This window comes from Chanodichthys erythropterus, chromosome 3 (genome assembly GCF_024489055.1).
Source record: "Chanodichthys erythropterus isolate Z2021 chromosome 3, ASM2448905v1, whole genome shotgun sequence".
NCBI lineage: Eukaryota > Metazoa > Chordata > Actinopteri > Cypriniformes > Xenocyprididae > Chanodichthys > Chanodichthys erythropterus.
Window position 1 is genome coordinate 64014812 of NC_090223.1, and position 25265 is coordinate 64040076.

General features: G+C 36.5%; 1 protein-coding gene and 1 pseudogene across 3 annotated transcripts; both read right to left on the reverse strand.

Moving 5' to 3' along the window:
* Positions 1 to 3224: 3224 nt before the first annotated feature.
* Positions 3225 to 11389, reverse strand: LOC137007277 (uncharacterized). Of its 3 annotated transcripts, none has more exons than XM_067368557.1 (9): positions 11160 to 11389; positions 9311 to 10934; positions 9042 to 9164; positions 7025 to 7090; positions 6728 to 6816; positions 6449 to 6554; positions 5681 to 5786; positions 4194 to 5554; positions 3225 to 4090 (listed from the first exon to the last, which is right to left on the reverse strand). In XM_067368557.1, exons 2-8 carry the CDS (start codon positions 9512 to 9514, stop codon positions 5541 to 5543), a joined length of 708 nt encoding a protein of 235 aa, XP_067224658.1. In that variant the 5' UTR covers positions 9515 to 10934; positions 11160 to 11389; the 3' UTR covers positions 3225 to 4090; positions 4194 to 5540. The 3 variants fall into 3 exon arrangements, with proteins under 3 accessions (XP_067224658.1, XP_067224657.1, XP_067224662.1); XM_067368556.1 differs by having other exon boundaries at positions 3226 to 4090; positions 4194 to 5530; XM_067368561.1 differs by having other exon boundaries at positions 3230 to 4090; positions 4194 to 5422.
* A 3394-nt stretch (positions 11390 to 14783) lies between these two features.
* On the reverse strand, positions 14784 to 21678 carry LOC137005193 (gastrula zinc finger protein XlCGF57.1-like; annotated as a pseudogene).
* Between the last annotated feature and the right edge of the window lie 3587 nt (positions 21679 to 25265).

Genomic DNA, 25265 nt, shown 5'->3' on the forward strand with positions numbered 1-25265 from the left:
TACCACAGTAATCATCACAGCCAGAGTTCCAGAAACTAAGGGCAACTAAAAGCCACAGAATAGAGGTGCGACTTCAACATCGATTTAAAACAGACTACAGAGTCACAGGATCTAATGTGGAGTGGGAGACAACCGTGGCGCTGCCACCGAGAAAGCACGATCTCCTTTGGTTTTCATCCGTGCTCTAGGAACAATTAAAAGCAAACTCTGAGAGGATCTTAACGGTCTAGAGGTGCAATGCTGCTGTAACAGAGAAGAAATATACTCAGGAGCCAAACCATGCAGACCCTTGAAAACGATTGTCAAGACTTTATATTGAATTCTGTACTCAACCGGAAGCCAATGCAGTGAAGCCAGCACCGGGGAAATGCTAGACCATTTCCTGGTACCAGTCAACAATCTGGCCGCAGCATTCTGTACCAGTTGCAGCCGCAAAAACAGGTTCTTCGACAGCCCCATATAAAGTGAATTACAATAGTCCAATCTGGATGAAATAAAAGCATGAATCACAGTTTCCATGTCTCTGAAGGACAAAATTCTCTTTAATTTGGCAATGCTTCTCAGTTGATAGAAGCTGCTTTTAACAACGGCCCTTACTTGTTTGTCAAACTTTAACTCAGAATTGATAATTACCCCAAGGTTCCTAACTTGGGTGTTTAAGTTCTTAGATAAGGGGCCTAATTTTACAGAGAGCTGGTTGGCGAAAATGACCACTTCTGATTTAGAGTCATTAAGCTGCAAAAAGCTTGTCACCATCCATACCTTTATTTTGCTCCAGGCACTTAAACAAATCTTATTGGCATCATCACTACAACTCAGAGGTAGATACAGCTGGATGTCGTCAGCATAGCAATGACAAGACACATTACATTTTTGGCAGATCACACCCACAGGCAGCATATATAAAGAGAATAATACAGGACCAAGACAAGAACCCTGAGGAACCCCTGCAGATATTAACTGTGTGGGGGAAATGGAACCTCCAAGCTCCACCGCAAATGAACGACCTTGTAAATAAGATGAAAACCAACTTAAAACACTTCCCTTAACACCAGACTGAAATTTATAAAAAATTTTATTAGTACTTAAAAAAGTCGAAAGTTGATTAAGAACTACCTTCTCCAGAAGCTTGGACAAGAAAGGCAATTTCGAAATTGGTCTATTGTTTAACAAGGTAGAGTCCAAGTTGGATTTTTTTTAACAAGGGCTGCACCAGAGCATGTTTAAAGTAAGAGGGAACTATACCTCGAGCAAGTCTCTGATTTATTATCAGAAGAAGATAGTAGGACCCACTACATCCCAGATCTGAATTAATAGACGAGGCGTAATAACATCCAGTGAACAAACAGACAGCTTCAGATGTTGAATAACTGTTAACAGTTCAGGCAAGGAAACAGGCTCAAACCTGGAAAACTGATCAAAAGTGCAGTAGTCTGCCTGATCCAAGAGACAGACAGAATTGGTGGCAGGGACTGAGATGTTAGCTCTAATGTTACCAATCTTATCCACAAAAAATTGAGCAAAAGTTTCACATGATATTTCAGAACTGGCAGGAACGGCTAGGCCACCATTATTCAGAGCTGAATTGATTGTATGAAAAAGCACTTTCGGACAGTGCAGATTTTGTGTAATTAAAGCTGAAAAATAGTTCTCCTTGGCAGCTTTAACAAACTGTTGATAATGATGCATGCAGTCTCTGAGAATCTTTTAAGAGACTTGAAGCTTGTCTTTTATTCTGGCCCATAGTAAAATTGAAAAGTCCTGGAAAATGATTGCTGAAAAAGAGTGGGAACCCTGATTTTTGTAAGAAAAATATCCACATTTATAACTTTAAACTACAATCCCTGGCTTCCAGTAATGGCTAAACACAAGTTCGAGTTTCGGTCGAAGAGTGGCAGTAGTTTATTTGCCCTGGAATTTTTACTGAGGTTGTGTGAGATGAACAACAATGCTATTTTTGCCTTGCCTTTAAACAACAACATATCTCTGACTATCGACACACAAAACTATCATCTATCGGCACAAATTAAAGACTAATTAAAGGATTAGTTCACTTTCAAATTAAAATTTCCTGATAATTTACTCACCCCCATGTCATCCAAGATGTTCATGTCTTTCTCTCTTTAGTCCAAAACAAATTAAGGTTTTTGATAAACACACTCCAGGAATTTTTCTCCATATAGTGGACTTCAATGACCTCCAAACGGTTGAAGGACAAAATTAAGCCACGGGTATACTTCGGCTGTCCGCGTTAGTGCACCATCCGCATGATGTAATTTTCATCATGTGGAAGGCTCGCAGCCGGCTGTACACCCCGTCTGTGCGCAGTCCGCGTGTAACAGTGCATGCGCAAGTAGTACAGAAGAGTCCACTACGTGGCAATACGCACAGAATTGAGCACGGTTTTCAGCCGTCGAAACAACATGCTTGAAAAAAAGAGAAAAACACAACAATAGACGGCAAACTCAACAAGCATTTGTGTGAAGAGATTAGAAAGTACCCACATTTGTACAATTCATGTTTGAAAGAGTACAAAGACGTGTTTAGGGTGGCAAATTCATGGAGGGAGATCAGTAAAAATATCTCAAAGGATAGGGACTTTTTATTGTTACATTGTTTCAAATGGAGTGAACCTGGATCTTTGTCGTCAATCAACCTGGAATGCATCAACCCAGACCCTGTTGACCCTGTTGAACCAGTTGCCCTTCCGTCCTCACCATCATCTTCCTCATCAGACACTTATCTGTGCCGTCGCCTCTTTGCTTTGAAGAAGAGGAAAACAGAGCAGTTAACTCCAGTCCAAGAAGCCATAATGGCGAGATTGCAGAAGTACGACGAGGACAAGGAACTTTAGGACAAATATATGTGCTTTGGCAAGATGGTGGGGAAGAGGCTGAGCAAACTGTCCATGAGAAGAAAGGCCCACGCGTATTTGGAAATTTCGCAAGTCTTGTTCAAGTGGCAGATGGAGGGCTGTGACTCTTGATAAAAATAGACTACCTGTTTGTTTTTTTGTTTTTTACTTGTGTACTACTGTTTCTACTTTGCGCAACACGCACATAACACACGTTAAGCAAAGACTATATGTTTAAATAGTTTTATGTAACCAATTTGCTTAAAGTTGACATGAAAAATGACTGTTTACATGGATATACATGTATATCTGTTCTGAATCGCCATGTTTGCACGTAACTTTGCACTACAGAAAGCTCTGGTTTATGTACATAGTTTTGTAAAAACTTTATATTTGTTTAGTGTATAATTATTTGCATAATTTTAATTATTTGTAAAATATTTTGCAGATTTAATATTTATACCATAATACAACCACACTTACACAAATAACTGCTTTTGTCTCATTTGTTACAGGGTGTTCAAATGTACAGAATGATGGCAATTGTGTATGTATATAAAAGAAAACATTAGAACTAATAAATATTAAAGCAAAAATAATACAAAGATAGTAAAGACAATATTTTAGGCACTGAGCAGTCAACATCTAGCAAATTTACTACTGTTGTAATGAGCTTTGAATATGTTGTTGACTACTGTATAAATATATGCATACTTTATATTTGTACGGTACTGTGCTGATTTGATCTTTATACAATAATAAAAGCACACTTCCACAAAGAACTGCTTTTGTCTCAGATTTATTACAGGGTTTTCATATATACAAAATGATTGCAACTGTTTATGCATATAAAAAACATTCAAAATAGTAAATAACAAGCAAAAATAATACAAAGGTAGTGAAAAGACAATATTTTAAGCACTGAGCAGTCCGCATTGTGCTATTTATTTCTCATTTTCTAATGTGTTTGGCATATCGTTCTGTTTGATTACTGTCCTTCAACATTGAGCTGTCCTCTTCTGATGACTCCATGGCAGAGAGCCTTGAGGTGTTTGAAAGAATTTTGCCAGGTTCTTCCTCATCAGAAGTGCGGCTTGTGATGCTCGAGCAGCCAATCCACTGGACGTCCAAAGACCCTCCACCAAGACGCCAATATGCCAAAAGCATTCTCAATTAATTCTTCTTGCTCGGCAATGGTGGTAATTGTACAACTGCTTTCCAGGGTGAGATTAGATCCTGTAGAAAATAAACAAAATAGCAGTTTTTCATTTAAAACATCACATACATACATGTCATTACTATGTTCATATTTCAAAATGTTTGATTTAACAAAACTTACCAGGATAAGGTTGCATCAGATTCACGTGTAGTGGGAAAGCTGCATCTCCAACAAGGGCGTAGGGGCCCAAAATGTCTGTGTCTGGCAGGGCAGCTGGAGGTGGCAACCCAGGGTTCCATCAAGGACTTTTGAGCCAAACTCGCTCTCTTTGAAGATGCCACCATCGCTTTCACGACCATATGCTACAATGTCCACCATTTTAAAACGGTAGTGTTTGTCATATGCCGCCATTAATACAACTGAATGTGTGCCTTTGTAATTGGAAAAAGTCACTACCGGCGTTTGGAGGGGCTCTGATTTGAACATGCTTACCATCCACGGCACCAACACAAAAGGGAAAGTTCCAAATTCGCCAGAAGTCCTGTGCGATGTCCATCCACTGCTCCTGTGATGGGACAGCAACATGCTCTGGCTGGAGACACTTCCAAATAGCCTGGCACACCTCAGGAATGATTTAAGACACAGTCCGCCTGGCCAGTCTGTAGCTTGCTGCTATGCTATGAAGCGAGTACCCTGTAGCCAAAAAACGCAACGTCACTGCTAACCTTTCCGCTGCACCAACTGGAGCTCGATGTGTTGACTTGTGTTGAAGATTGGGAGCGATTCGATGTAACAACTTCTCAAACATGAAAGCCGACATTCAAAAATACTGAAAATGCTTTTCGCCGTCCATCCTCCGCATCTCTTGCAAGCAAAGTGCTAAATTACCCATCCACAAGTCTCTTCTGGTTCAGCGGACACACACACCATCGTCTCCTCTTCTTCTTCTTAATTTCTTCTTCTTTCAAGACGAATAAACTTAGAAGCATATCCTTCTCCATCGTTTTTGATTGTCCAGCGTTTCTTCCAAACTATGTTGCAATGGTGGATGCACTACAGTTCTTCTCCGATCATGCCCAGCGAATGTCCCGTTGATAACACGACTCAGTGCTGCCCTCCGATGTCTGGTAGAGCATAGAAAAAATAATGTACTGCGCATGTGTCGAACGTGAACATCTGCGCGCATCCATGGTGTAGTATACATTGAAAGACACACAGACAGGACTGCGTGCAGGCGCGGAAAGTGAAGTATACCCGGGGCTTTAGGCTTCATTCCCGTGTGAAGCCATTCCCGCACAGAGTGCAGGTGTAAAGGCAGGAACACACCAAGCCAACACTGACGAACTAATGGTGCCGAAAGCAGACTGCGGGTTTGGCTCACGTCGGTAGCATCTGTGTTCAATGTTGCCCTGAGACACCAAAGATGAAATGAAAAGATGAAATGCCTTTCCGAACCAGCAGGTGGCAGTAGCTGAACAGCCAATCAGAATGAACAGATGGCCTGCTGGACCGAGGAGCTTTATGTGGTCATAAAACATGTTCTTAAAACACAAGTATTTACAAACAAATAAGTAATCACATTTTTACCAACACTGTTAAATGGTTAGTGTACCAAAGAATAAATGAATATTTGAAATTTGAAACAAGGACATGTATCTAAAACATACCAGAGTTCTGCAGGAGAGAAGCAGCTATAGTCATTCTCAGAGCCGCCACATTTTCTGCAGCTGTGGAAAAGTGTAGGGGCTCGTTCTTTAAGAAACATTCCGCAAACTAGAAAAAAAGAAAAGGGATTATGTAATTGAGAATGATGTGTTTGTAATGTAAACAATGTTATTCCAATAAGTTACAACAAGGATTTGCTATATAATAAAAATAGTTATGTTGCAAAAAAGGTTGAATTTGTAGTGGACAGCAGGCTGGATGGCATTCCTCCAAATCACCCTAATTGAAATGTTTACATTATCCAACACTTCTGTCAACAGCTGGTGGAACACCACAAAAAATTGTCTCAGAAATTGCCAAGGGGTTGTTACATGTTCACTCCAAAATGACAATTTTCTCTTTATTTATCTATTTAATTTTCACTCGATGGGTGTTTTAATGCTGCAAGACTGTCCTTCTTTAATAAAATACAAGTGAGGTAATTTTAAAGAAAGATGTCACTACAAGAATGATTAGTGCGAGAAAGTCGCCCTTAACTTACATTGCCAGCAGGAACACTCTTCATAACATCTCCTTGTGTTCTTTTTTAATAAAATTCACCATTAATTTCAATATTTTTAAATAAAAAACTTTATTCTCTCTTTATCTTTATAGTCCATTTATTATCCATCTACCATCCAGGGTGACCGTCTCCATTAATGTTTACCCCTGGTGTTACACTGATGAAAGAAATTCAAACAGTATATGGCATTATGATACATTTAACTTACTTTCAGGACAAAAGCCCCACAGGAACTGCCATCCTGTTGCCACGAATGTGGTATCGTGTCACATGCCCATCTGGGCATGTTGTAGCCCTTCTGTATCATGAAGGTCCTGTAATATTTATGATTTTTGTTTTATGATTATGGGATATCAACAAAATAAGAATTCATTGTATATAGGTACATATGACAATAAAATCATAAATCTTGAATTTATTAGATAAAACTGAATATTAAGAAACACCTTTAGAATTGTAGAAGATCTTGTTTAAAATGTTGATTTACCTTGTCACATTCTGACATTTTTTAATTTTTGCTGTGGTCTCCCCTAGAGGATCCAGGAACACAGCCCTCTTCTCTTGTGGAATCATAATCTTAATAATTAAGATATTGCAAATGATTACAACAAAACCTTAAATGCTAAAATGCTAAATATATATATATATATATATATATATATATATATATATATATATATATATATATATATATATATATATATATATATATATATATATATATTGTACCCAACTACATGAAAATAAAAGATAACTAAGACTGCATATAAAACATAAACAGTACCGTCAGAGTCCAGTGGTGGTGCTCGTTGATGACCCCTAAGATATATTTGAATTTTTTTGGATCCATCTGAAATTTCAGATGAAATAAATTCTACATTTAATGCACAAACATTTGGGCAACACACAAGAAACCATTCTTAGACCCAAATTTTATTGAATTTCAAAAATGTTTCCAAACTTTTGAATGGTAGTGTATATCTTTTGTTAAAAAAATCTATTTTGTTACAACTGTGTCTTCCTTGTGTTGATACAGGGTTTCCGCGGGGTCTTAAAAAGTCTTAAAAAGTCTAAAATTCTGAACTTTAAATTTAAGGCCTTAAAAAGTCTTAAAAACGGCCAGATTTTCATCCGAGGTCTTAAATTTCATTTAGTCAGGTCTTAATTTTTTTTTACCCATTTCCAGAAACGCTACCTGCTGAAAGTTATTACAAAGTAGCATAAAAGTAGCGAGTCGTAGTTCTTTCTGGGGTATATTTGTGTTGGTATACGCGGTGATAAAACTACAAATCCCGTGATAAATGCAATACCTGCCCGCGAAATTTGTCTGCGTCTCCTCAGAGTTTGTTAAAGTTCGGCTACGTGTGGAAAATGGGAAAGTGTACTTTCAACGAGACATGGCTAGATCACAGCGATTTCTGCTGTTGGTTACAAGCGGTACCCAGCTCCAGGTACGAGGCTCACTGCAAACTTTGAAAAAAAAAAGAAAAATCAGTTAGAGAGTCTGGGTGTGAAGCGGTGTAAAGGCGCTGGAGTCACACGCCAGAGCGGAGAAACACAAGCTAGCCGCAAAATCCCTTCAGCGGACTCGGCCAATTAGCCTCACCACTGCCGTCGTCCTCCTCAATGCCTGGTCCCTCCGGTCTCCAGCGCAATATCATCACAGCTCCGTCGAACAACCTTCGGGGTACTTTTGGAGCGACTGACACATCGAAAGCCGAGGTGATTTGTATACTACACACGGTGACTAAACAAACACCACTCATTTAATAGCAACAGTGAGATTAGCGATCTCTTCCAAGTGATGTTCCCTGATTCAGTAATCGCGAAGCCGTTCTCTTGCGGGCCCAACAAGATCGCTAATGGCGAGATTTGGATTGGGGGAGTTTATATAGAGGGAATTGATTCGTACTCTTACCGGGCCGTATGTCGTAACGTTCAATGAAAGCCAAAATCAGACCACCAGGACCATTGTTCTGGAACAATGGAATTGTTAAGTCGAGGTACCTGGGCTCACAGTTCATGGGACAGTGCGGGACACACACACCTATATCAGATAATCCATGTTAGATAGATACTCTAATTATCCCGAGGTAAGTATCTATCTATCTAAAATGGATTATCTGGTGTGTGTGTGTGTGTGTGTGCTACATTGGTTGTTACATGGAGTAGCCTGTTCAATCTTTATTAGGCTATTAATATGCTGTTTTGTAATGTAAATAAATAATGAGATGAAATCTATTCTATTTGAGGGCAAGTTTGTTTTAGCCTATTTTCATTTTGGGCCTAAGGTTTTGGGCATTTGGCACATTGATGTGTGTGGAAGGTTACTAATGTGATTGCTTTATCTGTAAATTAAATTAATGCTTTTTCAATGACTGAATTCATTGAAATAAAAAGATTTTTTCAGAATTTCTTTGATTTTAATATTTTTTGGTAATGCGTCGTGTAGGTCTTAAATTTCAATCTTTATGGTCTTAAAATGTCTTAAAAAGGTCTTAAATTTGACTTACTGAAACCTGCATAAACCCTGTGATAAAACAGTAAGAGGCTTTACAAGATGGATTATATATATTGTCAAGGTGACTCCATTACTGGAGGTCACCTGGAACCCACCCACCCCCGTCCCCCACACAGGAGATGACATGGAACCAAAACTCACATTATCTCTAGTATCTGTTGTATAATATAAGTATCTGCTGTATATAAGTTGTGTATAATACACTGTCTGTATGAAGATCACTACAGAACTTACAACTGTGTTAATCACATTTATATTGCAGTTTGCAAATAGTACTAACCTTGACTTTTGCTCTTTTATATTTCCAGATGTCGCTCATTTCGAAAGAATCAATCCATGCAGCCTTTTCTGTGTAATGCTGGTTGTATTTCTGTACCAAAAGGTACATGTAGGCAGTCATGACCTGACAGAAATAAATAAACACATTAGTAAATACGAATTTTTATTAGAAAAAATATTCACAGAGGTGATCTTTTTAATGTTGTTTAATGTTTCTTTTAGATGGACATTTTCATTTTAAACTTTGTATATAGTTTTAACTAAACATACCTCTAGTGTTGTAGTATGGATGCACTTCGTCAGGTGGTCCAGGTCTTTCGGAAGTCGCTTGTCTTTAACTGTCCTCACCAGTGCTTTGTGGGCTTCAGATTCTGGACTCAACCAAAGCTTCCTTCTCTCGCTCTGTTCATCAAGGGGCTCATGAGCACATCCGGTAATGTCTGTTACCTGGCCAGTCATGTCGGTTGGTAACATGGTGTATTACTGACACCCATTTCTTCTTCAGCACCTCGGCATCACCCTCACAGGTTTGGGCTCTCCACCATAAATGGTTAACAATGGATGGTATCCACTCTCTCAGGCCTTCACAGTCTTTCCTCTTTGCTACAATGGCCAGTTTTTTGGACACTCCTTTTGCCACATGCCAGGGGTCAAATTCATGGTGTTTTTCTGGGTTACTGACCCTCATTTCTTTGACAATTTGTGGATGCCTGTCGGTGGAAATGGTAGAGACCTTCACTCCGTTTTCTTCTCTGGATTTAAGAGCTTCCTTAAAACCTCTTATCTCCATGGCATTAGAGCTTGAAACTTGAGCGCAGCTTATCACTTTGAAGTCTGCAACTTTTTGACTCTCCACATCTAAAAAAGTGTAGGTGCAATATTTGGCACAATGACCAGGAGAGTCACACCAGCCATTTCCACAGAGGACAACTTCTGTTTCTCTTGACTTCTTACTGCTCAACACTGCATTCTGTTCTTTGGCCCATGTCTTCTCAATAACTGCACATACTTATTCCTAAGTGCTGTGTATGTTAGTACTATCCTGACATTTCAGGATAAGAGATGGACTAAAAGTGAACTCCCACACCTTACTGCCAGATTCTGGAGGATAAATTCTTCAAACAGTGGTACAAGAGGATGTGGTGCTGGTCCTTCAGGAGTCACTCTCAAGCTGTCTGTCTATAAGGCCTATAAAACCCAGTCTTCATGTACTTTATAACACTTCAGCTTGTGATTCTTATTAAGAGCGGGTCATTTTTTAGGATTCTTCACCTAACCTAAGTCTCTGAGATCCTGACACATCACACTTCTGAAGACTCCAGGTAGGTTTCTATATTGAAGACTGTGTTATGCACTGGTTACTATTACGGTTCTAAATCACCTTAGAGGATTATTTACCAATTAATGTCCAGGGACTAGGAGAGGAGTAAAGACGCCAGAGTCATTAATCAGATTCACCGATTGTATTGACTGATAAAATAAAAGAATGAATGATTCAGAATATTAACAAACATAAATATGTCTCAAATCAAACGGCGTAGGCCTACGCAAATTAACCAAACAATACAACAATGTGATTTAACTCAAAGATACAATTATGATGATGAGATCAGGCAATGAAGTTGTGAAAATAGGAGTACTCAGTCTCTGAAAGTCCCAATTGTTCCAGAAAAGTCCATTCAATGAAAGGAGGGTGCAGATCTTCTCAATCGTCGATCCTCACACGTGATGCCGTCACATTGATACCCGAACAGATGGTTACATATTCTCATCTGGTCCTGAGAGGCTTAATGTGATGCAATATTAACAGATGCTTCGTGTGCTGCGGTGTTCTGTGTGCGTGATGGGTGTGTGATAAGCGCTGTCAGCTGGACAAACGTGGATGAACGTGGTTCTACAAATAAACAATAAAAACTCAATTAGTTCTCTGATATGATATATATAACAAAGTGCTGCGTCATTATCGTTTCACACGAGTGAACATACGAGACATCACAAACGTGTGATAAATGTACAATATAGCAGCTGATCCTTTACAACTGAATAAATGTCTTATTGATGCAACTAATATCACGTCAAGACAATGATTATTAAACTGAATAGTGAAACAAACACTTACAGTCGGCAGTGACGCACGCGATGGTATTCACCATGCAATTCCACATGTCTCTGGAGCGATCACACAACATCGGCTGCCCATCACATCTGAAAATACTAAACTGCTCCCAATATGAGTGCTCTATAGAGGATTTATAACTGAATGTCTATAAATCCGCACTAAACCATTTATTTACAGTATTGACACGCACCGCATTTCTTCCATCTCGTTCTCCATTGCCGTGTATCTGATCTCGCGCTATTATTCGCTGAACTCGCGAGACTTTCAATTAAACTCCGCCTACTCAGCAGATGCAGTACTAAAACAGAGCACTGTGCAACTATTATAATAACATCAATTTTACTTGAACATGGCCTTTTGCACAGTTTCAGTACTGGGAAATTGTGGCGCTGGAGACTAAAGGGTTCCTGATGGTTTCACACTTAATTCTTCACCTTAATTCTTAATAATTTTGCAGTTAACGTGTCTTTGCTTCTCCAGCTGTTTTTGTATGACCCCGCTGACCCAATGAGCATTTCACTGTCCAATGGTCAATCTTTTAACTTTGCAATTTCTAGTACTACATTAGTATTGCGTCCTTCTCGTGAGTATTTAATAATTTTTGACTTTTCAGTCTGAGTTAAATCTCTTTTTTGGCTCATTTTATCTGTAAAAGAAAACCTGCCTAATAATTCTGCACACCTGAATATAGGGCATTTTTCATTTCCAGCCTTCATGAACAATTATATATCAAATGATTAAAAACAATATTAATAGTAGTTATTAAGATTGATGTGGATTGGAATTGGTAAAATGTGCTTGGAAAAAAAATATGATCAGAAAATCAACTTGCCTAATAATTCTGCACTCCCTGTATAATGTAACATTTACAGTGCTCAGCGTAAATGAAAAGGAGCATTTTAAACAATATCTCAGTGAACACAAAAACAATTGTTGACAAGACTAAGTTTAATATAACATCTGTTTAACTTATAACATGAAAGCAAGGTCAATAATATAACTTACACATTGTTCAGTTTCATTGAGATATTGTTTAAAATGTTACTTTTCAAAGGGGGTGTACTCATTTACGCTGAGAACTGTACATGTACATTTATTGTTGATATACTGTATATAATGTAACATTCACATATAATAAATGTTTTTATTTAAAATATTTGAAACATTTTACTTTTTTTTACATTTTGTCATTTGTAAACATGTTGTTTTTGCATACAAACCTGACACTGATCACAGATATGTATATTATATAGTTTGACTGTTGTCTTAAATACTTTATCACAAAGCTTTTCAGGTGTTTCAATTTCACATATTTTGATGTTTTTCAATTTCTTTGACTGTAAATAGTGTTTTGAGTTATAGTTGGTCAAAGTTATGTTACTTTAAAATGACAGAAGCATGTTTTGTGAGCTGGTTTATGTGTGACTCCATCGAACTGCAGTCATCATTAGTACAGGTCACTTTTCACATTAGAGATGATGTGCTGTAAATCACTGCATCATGTGATCATGACCGTCATATTACCTGCTGCTACATAACAAAGACTTTATATGTGACTCCATTAACACTGCTTCATTAGTACAGGTCCTGTCGTTTACACATCAGATGTGCTGTAAATCACTGATCACGACACCTTCAGATGCTCTGCTTCTACATAACAAAAGCTCTTTATGTGTGAAAACAACATCTGTTTAATTCATCATCTACACTGAGGATATTTTCAACTTAGTACAAACCTTGAAAACCCCAAGTGACAGATAATTTAACTTGTTTTAAACAAAAACTCACTTAAGGTTTTACCTCGGCAGAAAACAGGACATAACATATTATCCCATTTTACTTATCCAGTAAATGCTTCTTGATTTAAGAATTTATATTTGGACTGGAAACGAGACAAAAATACTGAGTAAGAAAAGGATTTCCCCCAGTATAGACAGTGTCTTGGATTGGATCTCTAATTAATGTATGATGTTAGCTGCAAATTTTAAACCATTAACCATTGCAAATAAAAGATAAAAGCTATCATGATCATATCTTAATTATTATTTTTTATTTGAAGCCTTAGAAAAAAGTAAGATCTGTAGTGTGAGCTTGTCCTATCTAGAGAGTGCTAATCAGTCTTACGATTCTTATTCAAATTTGACCGATCTACATGTTCATGTAACCGAAAAAGCCACTGGGATCTAGGGTTGCAAAGGGGCAGGAAGTTTCCAGTAAATTTCTGAAAAACTTTCTGGAAAATTTCCACAAGAACTTAACCTGGGGAATTTTGGAAATATTCCAATTTGGAACCTTAACCAGAATTTATGGGAAATTTATATAAATTTGATATAAATCATATACAAACATAAATATGAACATTTAGTTTGGTCATAATACCATGAAATAACAGTTATTTCTCTTTTTCGCATCCAATTAATTCTAATTTAGTGAATATGTAAAATAAATATATTTTTTATTGCAGCAATTGTTATGCATGTATTATTTATTTTAGTGTCACATGATCCTTCAGAAATCATTCTTAATATGCTGATTTGATACTCAATTATCAATGTTGGAAAGTTGTGCTGCTGTGATTCTTTTTTCAGGATTCTTTGATGAATAAAAAGTTAAAAAGCACTGCAATTATTTAAAATAGAAACTTTTATAGCAATACAAATCTTTAATATCAATTTAAAATATCCTTGCTGAATAAAAGTATTCATTTCTATTTAAAAAAGGAATAAAAAACTTACTGACCCCCAAATTTTGAACAGTATTGTATATTGCAGAGATGTTCACAAGTCCCAAATGTCCAAGTCAAGTCTCAAGTCTTTGTTTAGCAATAATTCATTCAGCTAGCTATTTTAGAAGTGTATGAGGCTAAATAAATTTTAAAAACCATTACAACTGATTACAACTGATTTTTTTCCAAAATGGTCTAATAAAGCACACAAGGTTTTACTCAAATCATTACTTTTATTTTTATACACAATCAAAAAACAACTTTCAAACTACATCTGATCCACTTAATGTAATTTAAAATGCAGATTTACATTGTCTAATAAGACATGCAAATCTTATCTCTTTTCAAATTTATGAGATGAGAATATGGTAAACATATAATTTTCATTTTAAATTTTCATAGAATTTCGATTCAAAAGAATTATTGAAACAGAACATTTACATTTTCAGAGAAATTAATTGCAAAATGTTTTATGCAGGTATGCATAACACTAAAATAATTACAAAAACGGTACTGTTTTCTTCTACAGTAAATTTTCATAGAATTTCGATTCAAAAGATAAAATCAATGAAACAGAACATTTACATTTTCAAAGAAATTCATTGTAAAATGTTTTATGCAGGTATACATAACACTAGAATATTTACAATACAGTACTGTTTTCTTCTACTGTGACAAAAGAAGATCTTTTCATGTCCAAAGACAAAGTTTTATGCAGACTGGTTACATTTCAGAAAGATTAAATTTGATAGTGTTTTTGCACTTAGCCTGCAGCGATGAGGACATATAATGAGTCCACCTTGGCTAAACACCCTCTCCACTGGGGCACTGGAAGCAGGAACTGCTAACACTCTCAATGTCACCTGTTTAAGCTTTGGAAAGTCTTTATTGTGGATTCTCTAAAATTCCAGGCAATCAACATCATCTTCATTAGAAGATGCCTGAATGTAGCGCATTAGCTCTGCTCGGACAGACAAGCTTACATCTTTCTTTTTGCTGGCTTTGTTCCGGTAATTAGAGAAGAGTTTAGACATTTTGGCAGGTGGCTGCTCATCTTCATCATTACTGCTCTCAGCAATGCAGACTGGTTTTTGGGCTTCAGCTATGGAAGTAAATTAATGCCAAATGTTTTTGAAATAAAAAGCTTGTTGAATTGCACTAATTGAAAAAAATATGCATTACATTAGCTGTGCTTGCATTTAGATGTATTGTATTTTTAAGGCTTGCATTTTTATGGGCTGAAATTCAACATGGTCGTATATTTAAGCTGTGAATATTTTAATTAAATATTTCACACTCATTTTCATTATTAAAAATTCAATAATTTATATACACCTTTCAGATTTCACTTTAAAAATATTGAATATTGACATTCTGTTTAAAAATACAACCTATAAATTTTGACTATCAATTTTCAGTCCATTTTATTTCGCTTTACAAATTCGCTTCAACAAATTCAGTAGTTCAAATTCGTCAGTAAATTCAGTGACAATGCATGATCTCCATCTGCTGTTAGTCTACTTCACCAGCAGGTGCCACTACATTAGCATATTACATTCCAATGTAATCTTAAACATTGAGGTTCAATGCTGAAAATAGAATACCTTTACCCCCGGTTTCAAAGACAAGGCTTAAGCTAGTCTTAGACTAAAATGCATGTTTGAGCTGTTTTAACTGAAGGCAACTTGCCCTGACAGATCCTAAAATGTCACTGCCATTGTTTTGTCTCAAGATGCACATAATGTTGTCTTTTCTAGAGTACGTTTATGCTACCTAAATGGCCTAATTGAACGAATGCCTAATCTTAGCTTAGTATAAGCCCTGTCTGTGAAACCAGGTCAATATGATGTAGGTAAGTCCATTGCTTATTACATTTATGTATAATTTGCAATGGTGGTTGCCTACTATATAGTGATGATATCGTTGACGGTAGGCCTAGTGCCTTAATGTAGTCTCAAAGTATCATAAAATAGTGTATATTGTTCGTGTATACCACTATAATATATAAGCCACCATTTTGGTGAAGAATTGTAATTTGTATAATAATTGTAATTGTGTAATTGTATGAATTGCATAAGAGATGGATAAATTGGCGCAATTGTAGGTAAGTGTTGCATTTATGCATTGTTTTGTCCCCTTAGGCCCAAACGTTCAAAGACCATATTAGTTTAATTAAAGCCAATGAAGGAAAAAACGGACAGCTATGTAAACAGGCTTTGATTGGGTCAGAAGAACACCTAAAGCATTTTAAAAATTCTGTGCACTTTAAAGATGGGGATTTTGGTAAGCTTGTGTTGGTTTTGTAACATTTTATTCATTAAATTGTTTTTATTATACACTGTTCACTTTGTGCTTCAGATCTGTTCACGGTGCCTAGCTTTTGTGACAAAATTGAGCAATTAAAAAGAAGTCACTGGCATTGCCTTAAGTGTGACTGGATTTTGCACAGGCGAGATGCATTTGAAGACCATCTACAGAAACATGGTAGAAAATAATTGCCATTACATGATTATTAATCATTCCATTGCCAAAGTTAAAATGTTCTCATTGTCTTAAAACACTTGCTTTGCAGGTTGCATTGTAACACCATTCACAGATCTGCCAAAGAAAAGTATGCATTTGTTAAATCTATATTTGCATTCTTGTTTTGTTGATAATTTAAGCCTACCTCACAATGTTTTCAGACTTTTCATAATTCTCTAACTGGTTATTGATTGCTGTCACAGATATGGCATTTAGAGTTGGTCTACAGTATGTGTATATAACCTGGACCAAAGCTAATAGTTAAGCCTGGTGCGTTAAGTGATTGTTATACTAATTAAACTCATTAAGTCTGAAACTGTCATTTATTTTAATTAGTAGGTGAGCCAAAGAAAGATTCTGAAAATGCAATGAGTGCCTCTGTCGGTGAGCAGAGTATTCTGTGTTGCAGCTGGGAGTCTTCGAAGACATGAAAAGGAGTTTCATGCGACATCAGATTCTGTGTACTGTGTTGATGTACAGCAAGGTTTCTTTTTCACAGCAAAAAATAGAAGAGGCCAAAGAGTTCCAATACATGTGGAGAAAAGCACCACCTCTCGAGTAATTGCCTGTGAAGTAGCAGAGTGCCGGGACTTCATGACTCTTGCTAAACTTGGAGCCTGGAGCGGAGTGTGAGCATTTGCTCAGAGCTTCCTCTGCTCCACCATTTGTTCCTCCTGAGCCTCTGAGAGAAGAATCATTAAAGATGATGCACGAAAAAGGATTGATTTCCACCCAGAGAATGACAGAGTGTATAGAAAATCACAAGCATCAGTTGAGGGAATCTGCTCTGTGTTTCCGTTTTTTTTTTTACGAGAAACATGGATATTCCAGCAGATTTGTTTATTTTTCCATATATACAGGAAGGAAGGAAAGATGGTGCCTCTTTAGACGGACAAGAGTGTCATTTGACAATGTGGCAGGACACTGGTATTGCCTTTGTAAAAGTACAAAAAAGCAGTACAGATGCCTCCACATCTGTATGGCAATGCAGTAGCTCTACCAAGAAAGAGAAGATTTAATACTAAGTGTTCCAGAGCAGACAGTGATTTGTCAGGGGACCCCTCTGAAGATGAAGAGATTGAACTTGTTGATGTTGGAAAAGGACTGCAGAAGCACCAACTGGTAGCAATGACGAACTAACTCTAGCAAAACAAAAGAATCCAAGAAAAATTTGTGACAGGAATTAAGGTTTCAGGCAAGTGAGGTTCCGAAAATATTTGAGCCCACAAAGAAAACGTGCCCTTATTGCCCTGGGCCAACCCCACCAGGTCTTACAGAACCAGTGGTTGTCACATAGAATGCATCGGTCTACGATATACATTCAGTAAAGAGAGGTTTGAACATAGCAAGCGTCATGTCTGGAGGAAACCAGGCACCGCTCATCACCTGGCCAATCCCATCCCTACAGTGAAGCATGGTGGTGGCAGGATCATGCTGTGGGGATGTTTTTCAGCGGCAGGAACTGGGATACTATTCAGGATTGAGGGAAAGATGAATGTAGCAAAGAACAGAGACATCCTTGATGAAAACCTGCTCCAGAATGCTCTGGACCTCCGACTGGGCGCAGGTTTATCTTCAACAGGACAACGACCCTAAGCACACAGCCAAGATAACAAAGGAGTGGCTACGGGACAACTCTGTGAATGTCCTTGAGTGTTCCAGGCCAGCCAGAGCCCAGAGTTGAACCCGATTGAACATCTCTGGAGATCTGAAAATGGCTGTGCACCAACACTTCCCATCCAACATGATGGAGCTTGAGAGGTCCTACAAAGAAGAATGGGAGAAACTGCCTCAAAAATAGGTGTGCCAAGCTTGTAGCATCATACTCAAAAAAACTTGAGGCTTTGGTGCCAAAGGTGCTTCAAGAAAGTATTGAGCAAAGGCTATGAATACTTATGTACATGTATTTTTTTTTATTTTTAATAAATTTGCAAATATTTCAAACAAACTTCTTTTACCTTGTCATTATGGGGTATTGTTTGTAGAATTTTGAGGAAAATAATGAATTTAATTTATTTTAGAATTAGGCTGTAACATGACAAAATGTGTGAAAAGTGAAATGCTGTGAATACTTTCTGGATACATTGTACATTGACTGATTTTAATGAAACTTCATCCATGTATTTGTTGTAGGAGACCGATCACATGGATGTGACTATTGTGAGTATAAGTTATAGCGCCACCAACTGGCAGAAGGAAGTTGAAAATGGTTTGAAATCACTCTCTTATTTATCAGAATAATGTCAAGACACTGCGGATGTAGACCTGTGAAAGGATTTTTGATATCTTAAATACTGTTGCCATGGCAATGTGCCACATTTTAATATTTGTTTTGGGTGCTGTTTAGTCTCTTAGCATGCTTAAAATTGCATTAAACCCGACACACATCAGAGATGCTGTCTAGTAGACATGGGCAAAGCTTTAGAAACAGGAAGGGAGGAGGACCTCTATAGCGCCACCTTTTGACAAAAGTGGGGGTGTGGGGTGGGTTAGTTTTACCTACAGTCACCAAACTCATTACATATATTGTTCTTATCAAGCTGCACAACTTTCTAATGTAAAGTCATTAGCTCCAACCAGCAAGACATCGACTCTTTTGGTTTAAATGTGGATTAAAAAAAAAAAAAATCTAATAAATAAACTACTCTTAGAGGATTTATATAATTCAGACCAAACTTTTTTTTTAACATGGTGCTTAGATATTGAAGATATTAAATTGTGAACGAATATTGGATATCTTGAACGGTGATTCCATGGCAAGAGATTAAATAATGTCAAAAAGGGAAAAAGCAAGAGGATCTTATCTTCTAAACAATACATAATACAGCATTAATTTCTATATAAAACAATACAAATGTTAGAAATAAACGCTTTATTCAAATTTTATAAATTCAAGAAGCATGTCTGAATAAAAAAATGAGCAAATTAGTCACCTCTGGTTGAAAAAGTAAATAAATGTCATACATACTGTGAACACTAGATGAAAGTACTTGCATATTTTTAAACTGGGTTGAAAAAGCTTGAGGACATTGTTTGATAAGAACATGTGGTGTGAAAGCCACAAATAACTTTTCATAATAATGACTTAAAATATCACAATAATGAGAAACTTTCCAAGCAGATACCAAGCAGTCAGAAAAATTTCCTTTCAGTAATCATGGCTGTTAGGAAACTAACTTTGCTTCTCAGCACATGAAGAAGAACTAGTCACCGTGATTTCAGACTGTGGTGATGTGGTTTCTCCACTGCATGGATCTTCTTGTGTATCTTCAGGTGATTTTTAAAAGAGAAACTCTTTCCACACTGATCACACGTGTGCAGCTTCTCTCTACTGTGGATCTTCTCGTGTGTTTTCCAACTTGTTAACTGATTGAATCTCTTGCCACAGTGTGAACACATGTAAGGTTTTTCTCCAGTGTGAATTCTCTGGTGCAGTTTTAAACAGATCGCTGTAGTAAAAGTCTTCCCACACTCAAAGCACATATGATCTTTTACACTATGTATTTTCTCGTGTTTACGTTAATATGGCAGCCGTGAAAAACTCGCTCCACACACAGAACATGAATGTGGCTTCTCCTGCGTATGAACTGTCAGGTGTCTCTTCAGGTCTGATGAATCGAAAAATGTTTTGTCACATTGATCACATGCGTACGGCTTCTCTCCGGTGTGGATCCTCATGTGTCTCTTAAGATGTGCTGATTGATTGAAACTCTTCCCACATTGGTCACACGTGAACGGCTTCTCTCCGGTGTGAACTCTCATGTGAAGATCAAGAAATGCTTTTCGTGTGAAGCTGTTCCCGCACTGATCACATGCGAATGGTTTCTCTCCAGTATGAACTCTCATGTGATCCTTAAGATGTTGTTTCATTGAGAAGCTCTTCCCACACTGATCACATGCATGTGGCTTTTCTCCGGTGTGGATCTTCATGTGTTCCTTAAGATTTTGTTTGTATGTGCAGCTCTTTCCACACTGATCACATGTGAACGGCTTCTCTCCGGTGTGGATCCTCATGTGATACTCAAGACTTTGCTTTGTTGAGAAACTCTTTCCACACTGAGTGCAGGTTGTAGATTTCTTGTCTCTTTTCTTTAAAAATGTCTTTTTAGTCTTTGAGCAACTCAAAGGTTTTTCTCCAGGTTTGACATGATGTTCCTCCTCCACTTCACTCAGTTCTTCACTCTCCTCACTCTCTTCCATCAGCTCTGAAATGAAAGAAAAAGAGTTCAATTGCATTTTCAATACATCAAAATCTTTCAAAGTGAGAAATATGAAGTGAAAGGACAGTTTTTGCATATTTTTTATGCATTTTTATAAATTATTTTAAACTTTTCATGAATGAGCTACCTTGATCTATTTTTAAACATTACAGACAAATCCCATGTTTCTGTAAAGAACTATTAAAACATTTAATCAATAACACAGTTATCTAATGTAAATATTTAACATTAAATATAATGCGTTATTGCCATAAATTTGGCACCAACTTTTAGATTGATAATAATTTTATTAAAAACTTTTATAATCAATAAGGTGATGGTCCCACTACATGTTTCATTCTACTGACTTTCATTCAAACACATATAAATGTGGGGGACCGGAGAGTTTTCATATCAAATTAAGACATGTGACCAATATAAGTTACTTCACATAATAGGATGTGCAATGTTTATCATACCATAATGTTGTAACTGATGCATTAACGATGTGAACACTGCATGTGAGCGTCATTGCAAATGTAATATTGATTTTATACCACAGTTCAGCAAACAAGAAGTCCTGCATCAGCCCTGTTACCAAAGTTATTATAAGAAGAATAATCTCTATAACTTTGAATAATTTCTACAATTTATGAGAAATACAACTTTACCCATAAATCAGATTTAGCTTAAGTTATGCTTACAACCCTGTCAGCCATTCTAGAAAGTTAATTTACTCGATACACTTTGGTCTTAACTGTTTATTGCTTTAAAAATTACAATTTTGTAAAACATATTGACAAATGTACAAAATGTAAGATGAAACAGCTAAAATAAAGTTTAGTTTGAACTGATGCTGATAGTCAAGATGATAGTTTTTCAGTCAAAGCTCCATTTACTGACCATTTGTCGAAAACAAACAAACAAGTACATTTTGTACAATTTCATAGTTTTACGGTTTCTCTAAATGTGCAGAAGTGCTTGGATCTTTCTAACATGAATGTTGTTCAGCATCATGAATGGATGAAGTATCTTCGGTGTGTTTCATTCCGCAGGGTTCTGGATCACTCATGTTCTCTCTGTCCTCTTTAATAAACTCAGACTTTGCAGATTTCAGCTCTTCCTGATGCTTTAGTGCTGGTCTGATGGGAATATTCCAGCATTTATTGATGAACTGCTGTGGGAGGAGCTTCACTGATGATGTGACTGCTGTGGGAGGAGCTTCACTGATGATGTGACTGCTGTGGGAGGATTTTCGCAGATTGGTTGGATCTCCCAAAATAATATAATAAAAATACATCAGTTACTGTGTTTGTTTTTTATAGGGTTAAAGACCAGATCAAATTAAATGTACAAAAGTGATATTACATAGAAAACCAATTAAATGCAAGTGTCTATTTTAATATTTCAACTTTTGTGAAAACAAAATGTTTTAATGTTCCATCATTATTTAGTGTAACATATATTTAATATAAAAATGAAATAACAGCTATTTTGATCTGTACTTAATAAAATATATAAAAGAATAAGAGATCATACTAAATTTCGTTATATTTTAAATTATTAAAAACTTCTTGCTGGCAAATGAGTGAAATCTAGTGGTTTGAAGGACGGCAAAGTCTAAAGATTTAAAATGACAATAAAGGAGTATTTTGGGCTTCACTGTGATCCTTAAATACAGTGTTTGAATGTCAGAAAATGATTTTTGTTCTTAATACTGACAAGTTATTCTTTTTTTGACAAGTTATAATTTTTTTGCTATATTCCTTTTTGTATTTCACCCATTAACTGATTGCATGAATCATTTATATCCATCTATCATAAAGCAACTGATGCTAATTCAGAACTTTTTATTTCTAAATCAAACATTATTTCTTCAATAAATGACAGATGTCTATAAAAGTAGTAAAAAAAAAAAACATGAATACATAAATAAACAGACATATAAACACCATCAAATCCTCTGAGTCTGTTGAGAGTAATGAAATGAGCTTTAAGTGTCAATTTACAGCAGATCTGAAGACATCAGCATAATAAATGAGGTGAAAACAGGAACTAATTACATGAAATAAAGAGTGTTTTCAGCAGTTTCTCTGATAATATTGATGATCCTCAGACTATCAACACTCATTCAACAAGACATTCACATCATCTCACTTTATTCTGAGTGTTTGCTGTTAGAAACTGATTATTTGAGTCAGGATATATGAGAAAAGACTATAAAACTGATCTAATGAAAGACAATACTGTTATTTCTCACAATAGGACACCAATAATACAAAAACAAACACTAATGACACTCATCTTCATCAACTACTTCTAAATAACTATGAAACATTGTATGATTTTATGATAACATTCATTATAATAATTAGAATTTGAAGTAATTCTACCAGATCTTTTACACAGAGTGATTATATATATATATATATATATATATATATATATATATATATATATATATATATATATATATATATATATGTTTTATTTATAATCATGTAATTTAAAAGAAGATAATTGTGTGGTCTGTTCAAATGAAATGTTTGTGTGTTAATGTAACAGTTTCTTCTTTTCTCACAGTGATGGAGTGTGAAAGCAGGAGATACCAACACATGCTCTACAGATGAGCCTGATATGACACACCAAAAACAATCCTGAGGAGTTTAAATGTGTGATGTCAAAGTTCAAAATGAACAAAGCTCATATCAATTTGCAGATTATACAACACAAATATTACAAAACACACTCAAATGTCACATATACTGTCAGTCACCGTGTCTTTTAATCATTCAGCTTTAACCCTGTGATTATTCAGGTAGGGTCAGGATAGTCAGATCTGCCTCAATCATAAAGTTCTCACCCGCCGCAGCTGAAGATCTTCAGGAATGATGAAGAAGACTCTCTTGAGCTTCTGCCTTGAGACTCAGTTTAAGGAAAGTCTCACAGGAGACGGTCATGACAATATAAACACTTTTTATTGGTCACAACGATACAAAACAGATAAAACTTAAATCAGCTTAAGCTAAAAATCTGTATAATCTTCACTTAATGCAGTTCATCTGATGAAACCTTTCACTCCTCAGACTCTCATTCTGGTTTATACTTCTGAAAAATCATTTCAGTGTATTTCATTTACATTGAGTTCACACTTTAATTCTTCCTCTCTAATTTACATGTAGCCTATACTGGTGATTATACTGGATTTAATACAGATCACTGCTTTGATATCTTAAATATGAGATGATTCTGTATTATTAACTCTACTTTGTGCTGCTCTTTATTTTGAAAGGTTTTGTGATCATTGTCTCTTCTGTTCTAATTTCACTCCTGCAATCAATGTACTTATTATTAGAAAATCAAACTTTCAGTTCAGATCTATCATATTGCTGTAGTTATTCATCTTTAGTGGTTGGTGATGGTGAGTGTGTGTTGGTTTTTGTATTATTAATGTCATATTGTGAGAAATAACAGTATTGTGTTTCACTAGAGCAGTTTATAGGATTTTCTCACATATCGTGACTCCAATAATCAGTTTCTAACAGCAAACACTCAGAATAAAGTATTGATGATCCTCAGACCATCAACACTCATTCAACAAGACATTCAGATCATCAGCAGATTATCTCACACTCTTTATTTCATGTCAATAGTTCCTGTTTTCACCTCATTTATTATGCTGATGTCTTCAGATCTGCTGTAAATTGACACTTAAAGGTCCCGTTCTTCGTGATCCCATGTTTCAAACTTTAGTTAGTGTGTAATGTTGTTGTTAGAGTATAAATAAAATCTGTAAAATTTTAAAGCTCAAAGTTCAATGCCAAGCGAGATATTTTATTTAACAGAAGTCCCCTACATCGAACGGCCAGTTTGGACTACATCCCTCTACTTCCTTCTTTAATGACGTCACTAAAACAGTTTTTTGACTAACCTCCGCCCACAGGAATACACAAAAAAGGGGGCGTGGTCTTGTTGCGCTCCCACGGAGAAGAGCAAGAGTTGCGTTTGTAGAGTGTGTTTGTCGCCCGCAGTCCAATCACCTTTGTTTGGGGACGATGTACTTAGAGATCAATGGTTACAATTTATGTTTAACTCGGTTCCCGAAAATTATAATTGTGGTAGTTAACTGCAATAGTTAATGTTGGACTGCAGTGCACATAATGGCCACAAGAGGGGACTATGTTTATGTATATGGCTGTTTTCCGTATGAGGTACTCTTCTGAGTGAGTGCTAACGTTGTACATGTTCTGTCGCTGCTTGTGGAGATTAAAGAGTTCAGTCTCTCGGGAATTATTGTCTTTTGTGTTCATTCGGCACAACACCACAATAATCCACATGTAAAACTATGTGCAGCACACGTTATGATAAGAGGCGTGACCTTTCCGGGCAAGGTTCGCTGAGCTGCTGTTGAATCACAACACAGGAACCGCTGGTACAATCAGAATTCGTTACATATTTCTGAAGGAGGGACTTCATAGAACAAGGAAGTCATCAGCCCGTTTTTATGACAGTGGAAACAGCGGTATACAGATAAGTAAATTATGTGAAAAATACTGTGTTTTTTTACACGCGAAACATGAACACATGTTATATTGCACACTATAAACACAATCAAAGCTTCAAAAAAAACACGAAAAACGGGACCTTTAAAGCTCATTT